Source organism: Saccostrea echinata, unplaced genomic scaffold (assembly GCF_033153115.1).
Source record: "Saccostrea echinata isolate AGI-Se365-2 ecotype Australia unplaced genomic scaffold, CSIRO_AGI_Sech_v1 ptg000054l, whole genome shotgun sequence".
NCBI classification, from domain to species: Eukaryota; Metazoa; Mollusca; class Bivalvia; order Ostreida; family Ostreidae; genus Saccostrea; species Saccostrea echinata.
Window position 1 is genome coordinate 32,666,101 of NW_026889803.1, and position 17,504 is coordinate 32,683,604.

General features: G+C 34.8%; 2 protein-coding genes across 2 annotated transcripts in view; one reads left to right on the top strand and one right to left on the bottom strand.

Moving 5' to 3' along the window:
- The first annotated feature begins 4,934 nt into the window (after positions 1–4,934).
- Positions 4,935–6,403, top strand: LOC133205599 (uncharacterized). The gene is made up of 2 exons (XM_061341435.1): positions 4,935–5,842; positions 6,211–6,403. The coding sequence occupies exon 1, from the start codon at positions 4,950–4,952 to the stop codon at positions 5,832–5,834; it is 885 nt and encodes a 294-aa protein (XP_061197419.1). The 5' UTR covers positions 4,935–4,949; the 3' UTR covers positions 5,835–5,842; positions 6,211–6,403.
- Positions 6,404–8,513: 2,110 nt separating this feature from the next.
- LOC133172130 (RIMS-binding protein 2-like) overlaps positions 8,514–17,504 on the bottom strand; it is a 92,999-nt gene continuing 84,008 nt past the window's right edge. Inside the window, exons 29-36 of the mRNA XM_061306952.1 lie at positions 17,174–17,275; positions 15,593–15,766; positions 14,729–14,825; positions 13,737–14,527; positions 13,043–13,211; positions 12,648–12,793; positions 12,125–12,358; positions 8,514–10,256 (exon numbers count right to left, since the gene is read on the bottom strand). Coding sequence (XP_061162936.1) covers positions 10,068–10,256; positions 12,125–12,358; positions 12,648–12,793; positions 13,043–13,211; positions 13,737–14,527; positions 14,729–14,825; positions 15,593–15,766; positions 17,174–17,275 — 1,902 coding nt within the window. The 3' untranslated portion in view covers positions 8,514–10,067. The remainder of the gene's footprint in view (positions 10,257–12,124; positions 12,359–12,647; positions 12,794–13,042; positions 13,212–13,736; positions 14,528–14,728; positions 14,826–15,592; positions 15,767–17,173; positions 17,276–17,504) is intronic.

Genomic DNA, 17,504 nt, shown 5'->3' on the forward strand with positions numbered 1-17,504 from the left:
TGTGTGACCTTTTTGCACTAAAAAAGTCTCATATTTGGGGTATTAAAAATCTAAATAAGCAATAGAATATTTTCTTGTATCAAACTTTTTACGACTTAAGTGCTGATCGGTCAAAAGTATCGAGTAGTTTAAAATAATGAAAGAAAAAGTTGGGGTCAGTGATGTAAATTTTGAAATATTGGTCAAAATATGCGATTTTCTGGCAAATAAGTGTTTAAATTTTATCTTGACTTCTTTAAATATATCTTCATTTCTTGGCAAAATTTGTTGAGTGAAGGTGTAAATTTTGTTATAAAAATATAAATTGAGACCTATATTTAATATTCCAGGCATATCATAACGGAAAATATTCTCTGAGTAAAAGTATGTGAGGCTAAAGTCCAAAGATATTAAATTTAATAAATGCGTAGATTTGCAGAAATTTCTACTAAATATCCTTCCACCACAAGAAATAGTCCCTTATAAATCTTGCTTCTTTATGAATTTTTGAGCAGTTTTTTAATTGAATGTTGAACATTTTACATTGTTTAATTTAAATATGTTATAAAGATTGAATTGTAATAAATAGTTTTTAAGTAAGAGGTTCTGACTGAACTTTTCTAAAAGGCTGACGAGTGACATACCTTAAATTGTGCCAGCACTCAAATTCTTTTGATTGTTTGGTGGGCGTGGACAGCGGAATGCCATTCTCCGTCCCCTCTTCTCCCTTAACTTCTCTCACCTTATCTTCTCTACTCAAGATTTGGAGTAAACTTAATAAATGCGCAATTAGCTGTAATCGGTGATTTTCCTCAGAGGGTGTGGATGCATTGTAGGGCTTCTAGATGAAAAGGAGAGCTAGGGTATGAAAAAATATATAATTTAAATTAATTTTGTTTTTAAATGTGTAATAGAAAGTAAGAGGCCTGTGATTACATTTTTCTCGAAAGGAAAGTGAAATATGCAGGATATGGTTGATTGAGATGTCAAAGCAGGACATGCAGACTATGAATTTCTGGAGAGTTCAGACAAAAATTTTATTTTTAATTATCTATTATAAATGAAATTCATTTATGTATGCAATGTAATAAAACAAAACAGGGCAATGAAAGCATGTTTTTTTTTTTGTTTGTCTGTTTGTTGTTTAAAGTGCCTCTCGAGAATATTTCACCCATATGAAGACGCCACCACTTGCCAGTGGAGAGCTGCAGATATTTGAAATATACTCGGCACTCAGGGTCATTGAGCAATGAGGGATCTTTTTCATGCCAACACCTTCTACGACACGGGACCTCGGTTTATACGGTCTCATCCGAAGGACCGGTCTCTACGTCCTAGAGTGGGATTCGAACCCGCGACGTAAGGATCAATTCCTTACTTCGCGAGAGCAGACGCTCTAACCACTGCCCCACTGAAAGCATACATGTACTCTATTTGATACCGAAATCGCTATATTTTAAGATAATCAATTCTAGATAAAATGAAAATAAATTCAACAAGCAAAATAGAAGAAGAACGCCTGTCAGCAAAATGATAAATCAAAGGCGATTAATGACATCTGAGAAATTCCCGGTAAAAATTGTATATTTTGTTTCTCCGTTAATCTGCTCATAAAGTACCAAAGTTGTTTTTGCCTATTAAGTTTATAATTTCAACGAAAATGAAACAATAGCAATGAAACTTTCCTGAAAGTTTCAGAGGGGTTCTTGACATGGCCATAGGAACCGGGGAGGGGGATACAGGGGGGGGACGTGCCCCCCCCCCCCAATAATTTTGCCGATATATAGATTACTATAGAAAACATAGATACTATATGCTTGTGCCCCCTCAATAAAAACGTCTAATGACCTTTTTTTTCTTTTGCTTGTCAGGGAATTTTTGGTAGTTGATAGTGCCCCCTCAACTGAAGATGTATGGCTGTGCCTCCCCCCCCCCCACTGAAATTGCTTCCTACGGGCCTGCTTGACTACTCACTATACCCTAAAATATCGTGCCGATCCGAAGCCAGGTTTAAAATTAAGATAAATATTCTACGTCGTATTGCGCTGGGAAGGGAGAGGGGTTAAAAGCAAGCAAAGTAAGAAGAAAGATATATAATGAGGAATATTAAAAGCTAACATGAAGATATCATGAAACCTGGAGGTCAAAGGTCACGGTAATGTCTTCAGCAATTTTCTTTATGCTTACAATGACCTTGACTTTGACCCAATGTTTCGGCCAAGTTTCAAGAGTTTCATCACAGGTACTCCATGTTTCTACGACTTTTCGCTTAGAGGTTTTAGGTTTTGATGGAAAAAACGGAAGATTTTTGGATCCATCCCCCAAAGCTGCTATAATTATGTCTCGCCACTCTTATATAGGGATATTTATTGTGTTCACCTCTGTCGAAACTGAACGGGAAATTTCTTCCCATGTCTGTAACTTAGCGCATAGGTACCATGGGTACGCATAAGATTTTGCTGGTGAAGACACCGTTGATCAGAAACAGCAAGAAATGTCCTTTTTAAACCCACATTTACGTATTAGGCCATCATTTTTTAAAAACCTTTATGCAACACATGAATAGAAACAGATTAACTTGTTAAGAAAAAATAATATAAAACCACTAAAAAATAAATACATGTAGATAAATAAGCAAGCAAAATATCGAGGCACTGATCAATGTACTACTTAGTACTTGGTATGCAAATCTCATACACATCAGTATATGGTGAGTCATACATTTATACATGTTCCAGATTTCACCTAATCTGTTCCCCTTGTTTTTCTTATCCATCAAAATAACACCTCTTGTATCTGTATGCCTAGAAAAGGAAATCCCAAAAGTACGAGTAGGAATATATATTAATTATTTGTTTGAAAAAATCACAATGGAAGTAAAGGGCAACCTTGCGCTGGACCTACCAAAATAAATAAATAAAAATAACTGTAAAAGTTGTATTTTTGTACTATTATTACAGATTTACATGGGATATACATGTATATTTATAGTCTTTAATTTGCTACCTACAATGTATTAATGAAAGAGGCCTTCATGGTCTCGAAAAACACCGTCTATAATTTGTTAATGATTTCATCAAGCCAAGCAAAAATAAGAATGCGGTGAATGTCCTCTCTTTGTAATATTTGTTGTTTAGCCTGTGTAGAAAAATTCAGGATAATAAGAATCAAAATATCTATCGACCAACCAGTTATCACCTGTAAATATTAATTATACATCTTGGCACTCCTACACGTATTAATGACCATAGAGATCCCATTGATCATTTGACCAAAGAAATTGATCAAAATGTTTTACGCATCAGTTAAACCCGTGTAGGACACATTCACTTCACCTGTCCAAGGAGCAATAGAATGGACAAACAAACTTCCATTGTTTATATATTAATGGCATTGACGGTTTTCAATCCGGACGTGCAAGCCCAGAAGAATTCAAAAAATAATCAACCTATCGTCAGGAGGAGAACAGTGATTCCAAGGTGGGACAGAGACCGTCTTACGAGTGTCAATGGCTTTCCATTCAGAGAAAACTCAGGATCCCTTTCATACGCCTTAAATGATCAACTGAGAGCGAAAAATCCAGTTTTGCTAAATTCTCGTCAAGTGTTTTTGGATGAAAAACTGAACTTTCCAAGATCTTCCGTGTATCAAAATGCCTTCAACCTGCAAACTCCACCTGGCAGGCTTAAGCTTAATGATCAGGACGTATTAACAAATGTGTACGGTTTGTTTGATCCGCCAAATTTTTCAAAGATATTTTCAAAAGGCCGCAAAAGGACTCCGCAAATTCTGCGACTTCAGCCAAATTTGGGATCAAGAGCTAGACTAAGCCAAGCAATTCAAAACATTCCATTCATCAGCAAAGAAACGCTTCAAAGAGATACTTCTTTCCACTTTCCATATATTGTTGGAACTTTTGAGAATCCAGAAAATTTTATCCGCATTCCTTTTCAAAGAGATTTTCTTATCAATAATGCCAAAAGTCAAAGACAACCAACTATACTGAACACTCGTAATCGACCCATCAGCTCTATGTTCCGACCAGTGGAACCTAATTTTGGCTTTATGGAACCAACCAGTAACAGTCTTTATCTTCAACCCACAATAGGCAATTTTCCCTTGGATAATGGTATCGTTTTTGAAAAGAGTTTTAAGAAGCAAAGACCTTTAAGACCAGGTGAGAAAGAGGGCATTTATTATGATGGAAAAGTTTACAGGAAGACGCGGAAAAGGGTTAACACGGGGTTAAACAATAGAAACCTGAGGTTTCTTAAACAAGACTTCCACAGATTTCTGTTCACACCACGGTATGATCACCGTGATGGAATGAGATTTAGAAACAGACTCACACCCCTCTTTCCGGTAATACCCGACACACTGGTCCTTGGAATGCCTGAAGGATTAAATTACAGATTATTTAGGATGCCTTTCTTTGCATAGTCCTTGTTTTGTAACCGTTTTCTGGACGAAGTGTGTAAACTGGTAGGTACAATAAATATTAGAGAAAAGGTGTATTTATCCAATTTGGTTACTAGTATTACAACCCCCCTGCTCCTTCCTATTTTTTTTCTCTTGAAAACAATATAAACTGGAAATATTATTTTTGAATAAATATTTTGAGGACAGTTATAAAAGCATGAACACACAAGTGCATCTGCCTCATCAGGAGACGACAGACACTAGATTTACGCGTTACTGTCAATAAATATTGTCCATACAACACCTTTGCTAGTCTAACCAACCACAGTAATTTGCATTGGTGTTGGACTTTGAGCATTAGTATTTGCAAGTCTACCCAGAAGGAAAATATCTGCCGAGGAAAGAGGGACCTCTATCTATTGGCTGGTAGAGCTGAATACCCGTCAGAAAGAAAGTCAGTCATCCCGAGTAATTAGGTGCAAGTTGTCGTGACATCGTATATAAGAAGGTTGCAATAAACATTTCTGCATATTCTTAAATAAACGGCTGACATGTTACGTAGCACTTTGTACATCACATTTTTAGCTGGATTCTTAACCATCATAAATGGTCAGAGAACGTCACTGAATGGCGCTCCAGAGCTTCCTTCAACTTTGAATCTTGATTTCCCTCCGCCAGTTCCAAATGCACCAGACCTTCAAAGAGCAGGTATCTATGATAACAACAGTGGCAGGAGATTAAATGGCCGTCTTTCCGGCGCTCTTGCAAATCAGAACATGATCATGGATACCTCTGGTGGCCTTGGAACATCTTTTAACGACGTGAACCAGGACACTGCTTTTGGTCAGCAAACCGGACTAGGTATGGATTCCGGATTTAGCCAGAGCACTGGAGCAAATATGGGACTCTCTTCTATGGGATCAATGGGCATAAACTCTGACTTAGGAACACCCTCGGGATCAATGATGTTCGGCGAGCATCCCACTGCTCTGGATTCCATGGGCGTCAACTCTGGCTTCGGAGATGTCTCCAGTACGGGTCTGGGACAAACCGGCTTCGGACTTGGTGGATCAGCAGGCGGACAAGGTTCCCTCGGAGACGTCACTTACACTAATTTTGGAGATTCAGATCTAGACCTTCCCTCCAATGCTGGATTGACGCTCGGCCAAGGCACCATGTCCACAAGGAGACGGGGTCAACCTGCTTACAACGCTTACATGCCAAGCCTAGTCCCTGGAGCCCGTGGCGAAATGAGAAGAAACCTCAGTGGACGACGCCCTGTACCACTGCCAATTATAAGACCACCACCCATAATTCTTCTCCCTCCTAAACGTAACATGTTCTCGCTGTTTAATCGTCGTCCTAGAGTCATTACAATCCCCCTTGTTCCAGTAGGTCAACCAGTACCTGTTCCAATTGCTCCAAGACCATTTTAGACATCATGGTATGTTTTCATGTATTTAAAGGTCCGAGTAGCAATAGACTGAAGTACACTTTAAAAAGGCAAAACCTGATGCCTTTCCGTCGGTCCTCAAGTTAAATATAAAGATACGAAAAATTCTAAACTTATATCAAACCATCCTAAAGCTAAAGGTCTGCCACTAATAAAGGCACAAATTGGCTCTGAATTATCACGAGTATGAACATGGGGGTTGTAAATCATCGCAGGACTTAAAAAAAAAGAATAATGATACAATGTAGCAACATAATAAACCCCTTTTATCAACTTCAAACATTATTTTGTTACATAGAATTGTAACTCTTTGCAATATTAAATTTAGTTGACCATATTTTACCTTTTTTTAATTTCAGCGTTTTGGGAGTACTACTAGGATGACGTCATCGAAATCAGTCTGTTGTGCCCAATGTCAGCATTAAACTTCAGTGTAAAAAAAAGCCTTTGTCGTGTGGCTATTTTGTCCATCGGTACTCAACCTTAGATGATTTTATATGCGTTTTTTTACTTTTTTATTTTGTTGAAAAATAAAGGTGATGAATTAAGGAAGCTTTGTTGACATAGTTTCCAACTTTTACACCCCCAAGGTGTCTTTGAGACCCTTACACCTTGTAGGAATTTTATTCATAACTTGAGTTCACCTACCAAAAAGTACTTATATGGTTCCCTAAAAAGTTTGAGTACATTAACTTTAAGTTCTTGTTGATGAAGATGAAGCTTTTACAACAAAACAATTGTTGTTCTTTATGCTAAAAATTGTAGAAAATTCATGGCTGTCAAATAGCCCTCTATAGTTAAATATGGTGTTGATTTGCACTGTTGCGTTGGATATAACAGACCCTGTTTACCTGTTAAATGTAAATCAATTAAGGAACAATAGATTTCCTAAAATTCAAAATCTATTAAAATTCATCCTGTTCACAAAGGTTTTCATATGAATGGCATAATAGTAATTAAATCTGTCCATGCTGGAAACCCAAATTAATTCCTGGGTTCAGGCCTAGGAAACATGCATTTTGTCTGACCCAAGAACCAAACTAAATTTTCTGAAGTTGTAAAGCCAAAAATAACAGGTTTGTGCAAATTGCATTTTCCCCAGGAACCCAGTCAATAATTTTTTTGTATTCTTTTAAAAATTTGTACCGACTTTCATGTTAACGTTTGCAATGCAGATAACAAAGGACTATAAATGAATATATGACAACATACAATTTTGGTCCCCATAAATCAACATTTTCAAAAGAGTTAAGGAAGGTTAGACTGTTCTGTAATTTTGTAAAAAAAAGTTTACATAAGATACTTCTTCCATCTATTTTTCTCATTTAAATGTACTCACTGGAAGTATATGACGTCTGAAATGGTGCTATTTTTAGAATCTAATCAAAATGAGACAAAAATATGCATTTTCATGCCCCTGTAATCAAAGATTTGGGAGCATATAGTTTTTGGTCTATCTGTCTCTTTGTGCATAAAAACTTTAACCTAGTCCATAACTTTTGAACAGTTAGTGGTAGGGCTTTTATATTTCACATTTGTATTCCATGTGACCAGACCTTTCTTTTAGTACCAATATTTTTCACCTTGTAGTTTGACTTACATGTACTTAAACCTTTGCCATAACTTTTTAACGGTTGGTGCTACAGCTTTCATATTTCATTTATTTATTCCTTGAGACAAGACATTTCTTTTGGTACCAATATTTTTGACCTCATGACTTGACCTTGATTGGAGTATGACCTACTTTTGAAAAAACTTCTAACATTTTCATATTTTCTGAATGGTAGGTACTATGACTGTCATATTTCACATGTGTATTCCTTGTAACATGAACTTTCTCTGGGTACCAACAATTTTTTAACCCTTGACTTTGACCTTGGAGTTTGACATACATTTGAAAAACTTAAACCTTGGCCTTGACCTGCCATACAGGGACCATCAGTGTTTCATAAACACATCTTGTTTCTGATGTTTTGTTCTAAGTGAAACATAGAGTGCAGCTTGAACAAGCAGAAATTTTTTTTGTATGTACTAATTAGTTTTTGATATATACAGCTTTGATGAATATATAATGTTTGTTCCAATCTGTACTTAATATTTTCTGGAAGAAAAATTACTTTAGAATGAGCAATTTTACACAAAATATGCCAAAATTGTTGGAAAAGGTGATGCTATTTTTTCTAAATTAAGGGCATTTGGATCAAATTGAAAAACATGAATAAATGTCAGCTGTATAGCTGTGTAAACCTATACATAAAGTAAAATTAAGATGTTCATATTTGGGGGCCACTTGAGACCCTTATCACATAACAGTCCTTTCATTTACCAGATTCAACTCATTCAATTCTTTTACTGACCACCAACAAATGCAAACTACATGTAAGTTGTCATATGTCATAACAGTCCAACATCTCACCAAGCGGTCCAAGATCATATTTTTTGGACCCATGTTCAGTAAAAACATTGGTAATGTTAGACCTATTAAAGTACAGATTTATATTGGAAACAATTTTTTAAGGATGTAACAATGAGGTAAAAACATTGGTAATGTTAGACCTATTAAAGTACAGATTTATATTGGAAACAATTTTTTAAGGATGTAACAATGAGGAATACAGGTGAGATGGCACCCAGAATTACATTTAGCAATGAAATACTGATATACTTGCAAAAAATAATTTATTCTGAAATCACATCACATATGGTCCTATTTCATACAAAAACTTAACAATAAATACATTGGATGTTGTACAATACCATACACATTTCTACATGAATAAATAAGATCTGCCCCAACAACATACGAGGCCCTGTATATAATATCAAGTACGTCTGAATAACAAAGTACTTAAGATTGTTTTAATCAGTAATTTACGGGAATCATAGAAAATGATCGTGTTCAGCGTTATATAATAACATGAGATTCTATTTCATCAAAGGGTGTACTAAATATTTTCTTCACATTTTCATTCTCCACAATAATTTCTCTGCAAATTAAAAGTTAATGATCCTTAAAAAATAACACCAATAAGCATTAACTCATGCTCATTTACTGACTGTTGTCTGGAGTATTAAATCTACCTTTTCGCTGGCTGCTGACTACAAATAATGAAAAAACATTGTTTTGAAACAGAAAAGAGCATTTAATGACTTAACTGACATAGTGAATTTTCTCCTCATCAACTTCATAGTATGATACCTAGATAGGCACAGATTGGATTACTCAAATATATCACAACACACAATAGCACCTAGTATACATAGTATGGGAACAATTCCATTATCAGAGTTTTTTCATGTCTGGCATTAAACATAATTTGTACACCTTAACATTAAATACAATCAAAGATAAACTTTGATTACCTTTTTTTAAAACATAAACCTGGAATGGACTTCCTCTATTAAGTATTGCATTTAAAATTTATAAAAGCATGGAATTCTATTTTTCTTGGAATATACAGTCAATATCTGATTTTGGAATGTGGTACATATTTCTGAGAATACAGTACCTGTACAAGTCAATAACTGGTTTATCACAGACATTTCACATGGTAACAAAGCACTGTAAAATAAAGTCCATTACTTTCTAACATCATTAAACATAAAAAATGCAGCATACACCTTCCTTGTAGTAAAAATATTATGGCAGCATTTTTTGATTACATGTACCACATGCTAACATTTACACACATCAAGAACTGGCAAGAAACTCAAGATTTTTCTCCCCTTATACATTTCTCTCACTCTTTGGCTTTACAAAAACAAACATTCTTTATTCTCTATTATCATAACTCACAAATAAAAATTCACAACCAGTCACATGATTCAAGACAGCTACTTCCTGTCACATGACAGAAGAAGTATAAATGATGTTCAAATTGTACAACACAAAATGCAAGAAAATGTGTAGGTAATATCAGTGTCCTAGAGACATTGGATTAAAGCATATGACTGGCATATAAACTACTGGCAGAAAAAGAGGGAGAAGTTCAAATACCTGAGACAAGTTCTTTCCAAAATGATTCTTTTTTCCTAGTCTATATGTCACATAACTTATTCAGCAAATAAATGGCACTTAATCTGAAGTTTTTAACATCATACACTGACAATTAATCAGTGTCAAAGAATCTGCACACATACATTAGCATCCATTTCCAGGACTGGACGAGGTAAGGACAACACAAGCTGACTTCCTGGCAGAAGCCATCAACATTCATCATCGAGTGAGTTTTTTAAAGATATTTTTGCCCTTGGATAGAAGACTAGAGCTCTTCTTTTTATGCTTCACGTCCTCTGGAGAGGAGGGTCTCTGTTCCGATGGAGGGAGATTCTGATTGGCTACTGAATTCACTGTATCATGTGATAGCTGTTGGTCCAATTGTGAGCCAAGTCCCACTTTCTGCGTCTGCAAGAATTTGAGAGTTCAAAAATTAATTATTTGCCAAGAACAATGACTATACAATCATCAAACAATTACTGGTGCCATTAAAAAATATCTTTTATGATAAAATAAGTGCATTAACAAATGGTTTGGGTAACTGATACAAATATATCCATGCTTAATCATTAATATATTTTTTAAAATTAAGTTTGACTTCCCTATTTGGCTTTAAATTTGCTTTTTTATCTCTTTAGAATGTAGACATTGTTAACACTTACAAGAACATTCTTTGCATTGTAAGTCTTTTTTGTACCTATATAAATATTATTAACCTAGTGCTGAAACAATGTATTGTAAACCTAAGGTGAATTTTGTACAAAAATCACATATTGCTCTCCGTGCAAAAAAAAATGTATAAAAATATACTAGATAATAAAAATTTGTTTACGAAAAACCTGTGAATTTGTCTATTACTGAGTATAAAATGGTAAAAGTTGAAATCTTTAAAAATTCCTAAGTGACCCATCACAAAGGAAAATTAACACTTTTCAAAATTTTATAACTCTCTTTAAATGAATCTGTGTTATATGCTTTAGTGAGATGAAAATGTAGCATCCATGTGCATGCCAAACCCAGACTTTCTACAAAAATAAGTGTGCTTAAACTTTTAAATTTAGAACTCGGTTCATTTAATAATGATTCTCGGTTATAAATAAGATTTAATTGTACGATCATAATTTTTATTTGAAAATACATATTGTACTAGCAAATCTAATTAAAGCATTCTGGCAATGCAGAAAACAAAGCAATCGATATCACTATATGACCCCAAATTACCCACCCCCCAATCATTTGCCTTTATATGAATATTTATAAAATGTACACATATAACACAAAAAGTATTTTTGCAAGCTCTGCAAACACAAAAACTGTTCTTTCCACACAAAAATTGAAATAAAAACACTCCCAAACTTAAAAACATTACAGAATTTGGCAATCATAAGTAAAAAAAAAAGAAAAAAATTCACAAGCTTCATATATTTCTTCCCTTAATGATCAAAGAAATTATATGAAGCTTTTGTAAACAAACTAACCCTCATTTTGAGGAGGAAATGCTCTGTAAAGGAATATACATAAGAAACAGAGAGTGTGTGAGCACTACACTTATATGGTGCACTAAAAGAGAAAAAAAATTTTTGATCATGATAAAAAAGTGTAATAACTAAATATATAAAATGAGTGAATTGCAATATTGGCTCAATTTTTACAAACCACTTTTTCCGATATCTCTGTTAAAAGAAGAAGAAAGTTTTGATGAGTGGCAGTGTGAATAAATATTCCTAACAAGAGCATTAGCTCCTCTGACAAAGCAGTGACGATTTCCACGACTGGTTCTGTACTACACAGCATGCAAGTGTATTGTGGGAAGCCTATAGAGTTACAGCAAAACTACGTCCTCATCTGCAGTTCTAAGTGGAAGTGCAGTCTCAGTTTGGAGTTATCTCCCTCTCTTCATTATAAGAATACATTGTGCCTTTATATTAAATTCACTTTACAATCAAACATTCATTAGATTAAAATCATGGTAATTTTCAAGCTTTTTAAAAAATGTTATTAAGTACTTTGTGTTAATATCATTCACTTCAATCACGATTATGTTTGAAATTAATTTGCAAATAATAATAAATTCAAATTCTTTATGAAAATGCTTTCTTAATTTCCATACCAAAGTTAAAGCAACAAAAATAAAGATATAGGTAGTAGCAAAAAATGACTCAAAAATCATTATAAATAGAAAAATCATGTTTGCAGAGTAGGATTATTGAGATTGAACTGAACACAAAAGGTGAATTTCCACACATGCATGCCTATGTCGACACAGCACCACCTACTTTGTCCGCCGTGAGGTCAGAGTGCCGCGACAAATTACTGAGACTCTCGCCTGACCTGGCAGGGGAGACAATGCTGGCACTCTCAAGGACCTCGTCGTCACTTAGGGGAGCCTCCTGTAAGAAATTGGAGGGGACAAGTCCTCGATGACCATTGCGTTCACCCATGTAGAATCCGTCGTCATCCATGTCACCATATATCATGATTGTGTCACCACTTCTGAAGGCCAGCTCCAGCTACAAATTTGATAAAATAATTACTAAGAAATACTTTTATTTTCAGCGATATGAAAATTTCCTGTTTTGGAAAATTTTAAACTTTTTTATATACAGTGTATACAAGTACAGTGTACCTAGTGCATGTATTCGATGTAAATTACAGATTTGCAAAATACAATGTATCATCAATTCAGTCATCATTTCATACCTCCAGAGATAAAATCAAGCTCTCATTGCAGCAAATAGTTCTTAATAGTGATTTTTTTTATTCCACTGACCTTTGCTATTGTCATAATTAAATCATTACCTCAGCATCAACATTAGGAGATAGTTCTTGTGGATCGTAATCGTACAGTGCCACCATTTTTCTGGCCTGTGTGCTGGACGTCACTGTGGAGACTTTGGCAGGACTCAATCTACTCCCAAGGTCTGCAGGCTTCATGTAGTTATCTGCTACACAAATGTACAGATAAAACTGTATTTAATCACAAGACAGGTTTGTAAGTCTATTTGGAACAATTATAAATGCTTATTCACAAATTTCTTATTTAGAATAATTTTTGTGTATGGGATACTCAAGGGTATAAGCACTTCATTTGTACAAAATATGAAGTGAAAATCAGCCTAATGTTTGGTTGAGAGAAAAAAAATTCCATGTTTATTAAAAATGTAGAAGCTGTGACAAATTTAGATTGCACTCACTGGATAAATGGATGCTGGGATTGTAGCCCGTCTGCGACTCTTTGAGTAATTGTTCTGCCAGTTCTGTGTCCTCGACTTGGACTTCTGACACCATGTTACATGGCACGAAGCCAACTCGACCATTACTCTCTCCCCGGTAAAAACCATCAGCATCTTTATCACCATAAATCTTTAACAAAGCAGGAAAAAATACAAATCTTCAATCAAATTTCAAAATAAAAAAATTCATAATATATAAATGTACTACTTTATTTTGCTGATGTTTCTTTGCATTATAAGATATAAGAATTTATTTATTTGAGGATTTTTTCTTTTAATTTTCAAATTCTAACTAACATATCTTAAAATGAGTTGACAAATAATTAGTTGTAGTCTAGATTGCATGGTGCTATTAATTTATACAGTCAAGACAAGGTGAGAAAACTTGTTTGATCAGTCACTGACCCCCAGGGAAATCAAGAAATATATACATTTGATAAACAGGTTAAGTAGGTGAGAGCTACAGAATTAGGTTCTAAAATTTAAGTGAGTATACAGAAAATGCACACTATTCTAGAAAAGCTTGTGTAAAGGTCAATGAAAAATGAAGTGATATCAGGGAGATTTTGTTCTGCCTCTGAAAAAAAGAAATTTGTAGCATTTGTTTTTTTACAGTAATTAACTAACTTTTATCAACCTAAAACATTGTCATTACCTTGATTATCTGCCCTTCTTTGAAGGGTAGTTCTTCATCCAGACATTCAACATTAGGTGACATGCTTTCTGGGTCATAGTCGAACAAAGCCACAAACAATCGAATCCGATTGTCCTCAATAGGTGGATTAATTTCTCCACTGATGGAATCCACATCTCCACTGTCATCACAGTCTGACAGATCCAACTGTGGAACATGATGAACACCGCTATTATCCAACCTCCCGTCAGAAATGGTGGAGTCTTGTGACACATCATTAGCATTTGAATCACTGTAAGTCTTGCTGTCCGTTAAATCCTTGTGTGGACTATGATCTCCTTGAGGACTCACCCTCCGAGGACTCCCCCTCTGGGGGCTATTCCGTGGACTTCCGTGACCCGGACTCCTCCTGTGAGGTTTGACAGATCCATGTTCTGGATGTGAACCGTCACCGTTTTTAGGAGACATATGACTTTCTGGATAAAGCCTCCTCCGCGGATCTGTGGCGGTGTGATTGGACATATTTTTGTCATTTTTGTGTTTGAGGTCACTAGTCACATGACTGTCCCTTTGAGGTGAAGCCTCACGGGAATGCCTTGAATGGCGTCCATTACTAACAACCTCCTCACTTGGAGAAACACTGGCACTTGTTGAGGCTGGGGAAATATTTCTATGTTGGCCCTTAGCACCATCCTGAACATGACCATGGGGCACTGTTCTCTTAGTTTTGACTGGAGATTTAGAAATGTCCAACTCCTCTTCTGATATATCCACAGAATTCCCTCTCTCACTGCCACTGTCCCTCGTTATTTCTGAAAAAAGAGATCCATTTTGTTTTTCAATGGAACTTTTTTCTAAATCCCTTTTAATACATTTGTAGGTAGAATGTATTGCTTTTACATATTAGGCCTAATGCACAGGTATTTAAACACATTTTAATTATTTGTGTTGAAAAGCAAAAAAAAAAAAAAAATAAAATAAATACAAATAAAGTCAATGCTATTTATACTTACCAATTGCTGGTATCCTTGGAGATGACCTTGTCTGCCTTGGTGATGTTTCATTAGATCTGAGAGGAGTTGTTGCTGTTAGTGCCTTTGCACCTGAATTCTATCAAAGGATTTTGTAATTGATAAAAAAACATGATTTAATGTTGGTTTCACATTTTTTTTTAAATTTGTTTTGAGGTACAGCAACTATTCTTATCCATATTCTACCATTAAAATTTTATGAGTGTTTTATAACATATGTGTTTTATATAATTTCTGAAATTAATATTTTTTTTAAACAATTGATTGATTCAGACATAATTTCTACATATGTAACTAATGACCACACAAGCAATCAGCAAACTGCTATACATAAATATACAGAGATACAATGTTCAGGCAAGATAGGTGGTAGGACAGTGAGAACAAATAATTGTACTGATTTGTGGAGGATTGCTGGGGGGGGGGGGGACTATTTTATACATGCTACTGATTTCCCCTTTTCATTTTACATGTATGTAGTGTTATGTGTTATGTTGAAATCCACTAAATGAAACATATTTTTTTGAGTTGAGTTTATCAATTCAAACAGATTTAAATTTTGAAAAAAATCTTTTCAAACACACACTACATGTACCAGCTAGTTGTAAATTAAACCTTTATTTATATTCAAGAAAAATAAGAAAACTTCACACAATTCAACATGGTATCATTAAAAGAATCAAGACAACTCCACACAATTCAACACCATAATTAAATCAAATCTGAGCTCTACTACAATGCACCAAATGCCAGTTATAAAATCTACCACCAAACGACATCGACTGGCTTTTCTCCCATGATGCATTAGTACAAGGGTGCACTCGGTTCACACTCTGTGTGTCTAACCTTGCCAAGTGATGCATGACCGTTAAGCAGTTGAGGGCTGAGTTTAGTGGGAGGCCCTTGAGGGACCTCCTCGGAAAATTCCTCCTCCACCTCCTCTGGAATGTCAGAAAGCTCTGAGGTGCTGCTAGCCTCGATAAAATCATCGTCGTATTCGATATTGTCTAGCACTGGACTCTGTTAAATCGAAACAGGTGGCCCTAGTTAGCAAAGAATGTGCTGGATCATTCCTTCTCAAAGGAATATACCTTACTGTTGGATGTTCAGACCCATAATTTTCCATAATCCGTAAAAAGATTTTTTTTTTTTGGTCTCCAGCACAATCTTTGGTGTCCAGACCAAATGAAGAGACCATGCATATTGTTAGATGACCAGTGTTATATATCATGCTTGTTATTGATAAAAGCTTAAGCATTTCAATTATTATTCGTAGAAAGTATAGTATATAGAATTCACTGCTAGATTTCATTAAACTTAACTTTACAGCAATTTCATTAAAAGAGCAATAATTCATTATTAATTAATTTATAAAAGGATTTCAAAAAGAGCAAAATCACAATAAAAATTTGAAAAAGTGTGAAGATTAAGAAAGGTTTTAAATGTGCACAAGCTCAAAAGTTCAAATTCAGAAAAAATGTTAGTAACGCTAACACTTCATTATTAGATAAAGTATTTTGTATTTAATGATAGTGTCATACATTATGTTATGTTCTCCTATACATGTATATGCTTATTTCAGTTTCCCAAGGTTTGATATACATGATACAAGCACCGTATTGTATACACTTACTGGGTTTTTTCTTCTTTCTCATTTATAAAGATGGGAAGTGTGTATCCCATAATTCACTACAAATTCATGCAATATGAAATCCTTTATTTAAATCCCCCAGCCCTTTCCCATATTCAGATAAATACAAGGAATGATAATTTTCCACTACAAATGGGATTACGTAGTATACATTTAACTTCCTAGTATTTGGTGTCTTAGGAATTAGTATCATGTTAGTGTGGCAGTCTTCATGTTAACAAGTGAGACAGATACATGCAAAAGTACATCAACAAAAACATATTTTTGTAAAAGAAACAACAAAAAAGAACCCAATTTTGAAGGAAATATAACAATCAGGGTAAATCTGTTGCAGAACTTAAAGCATTCAACAATCTCTTATTTCATTTCTAATCTTTTAATAACAATTTAGAAGGCAAACTAAGTAACTGTGAATGTCATAAAAGTCTTTTTAAAATTTGGAATCTCTGACAGTATGCTTTCAAATTCATTGAAAAGATCATCCAACTGCAAAGGGTTATTCACTATTCAGGTAATAATACACACTGAGGTAGCATATTCATAGTTGATTTCCAAGTTCATAACAGATTTATAAATGTCCTGCGTGTCTTGGTGACTGCCATAATACAAGTACCTATACAGGATTTTGAGTTTGTGTGATAATCCTTAATTTTGAAACAAAAAAAAGTGTAGCTGAAAAGAACAAAACCAATTGGACAGTGAGGAAAGAGGAGAAAGGCTTGTGTAGCAAGCTGTGCACATGAAAATTTCTGGCAGAAATGGGTTGACATAGTTACCATGTTGCGTTCTGCTTCAGCCGCAATGCGATTTATGACAGTATCAATGTCTTCGTCTCCCTCAGAAATTTCTGGTACGATTGAGTTTAGGGGCATTGAGGTCTAAAAATATTTCAGAAATCAGGGGCAAATGCCAAAAATGTAACCATTTCTTTTTTCCACAATGCAGTGATATAAGAATTTCATTATGAAAAGCATGATGCATTTATTTTGAAAAATAAGGATGCACTTCTAAAGAGCTTCATACTTCCCATTTTAACAAATTATTTTGCATAAAATAATTGCTTTCTTATCTAAATACACTGTACACACTGAATAAATTTTAAGTTGA

What these genes read in the sequence shown, in the direction of transcription:
- LOC133205599 (XM_061341435.1), top strand. Translation starts at nt 4,950, where the DNA reads ATGTTACGTAGCACTTTGTACATCACATTTTTAGCTGGATTCTTAACC.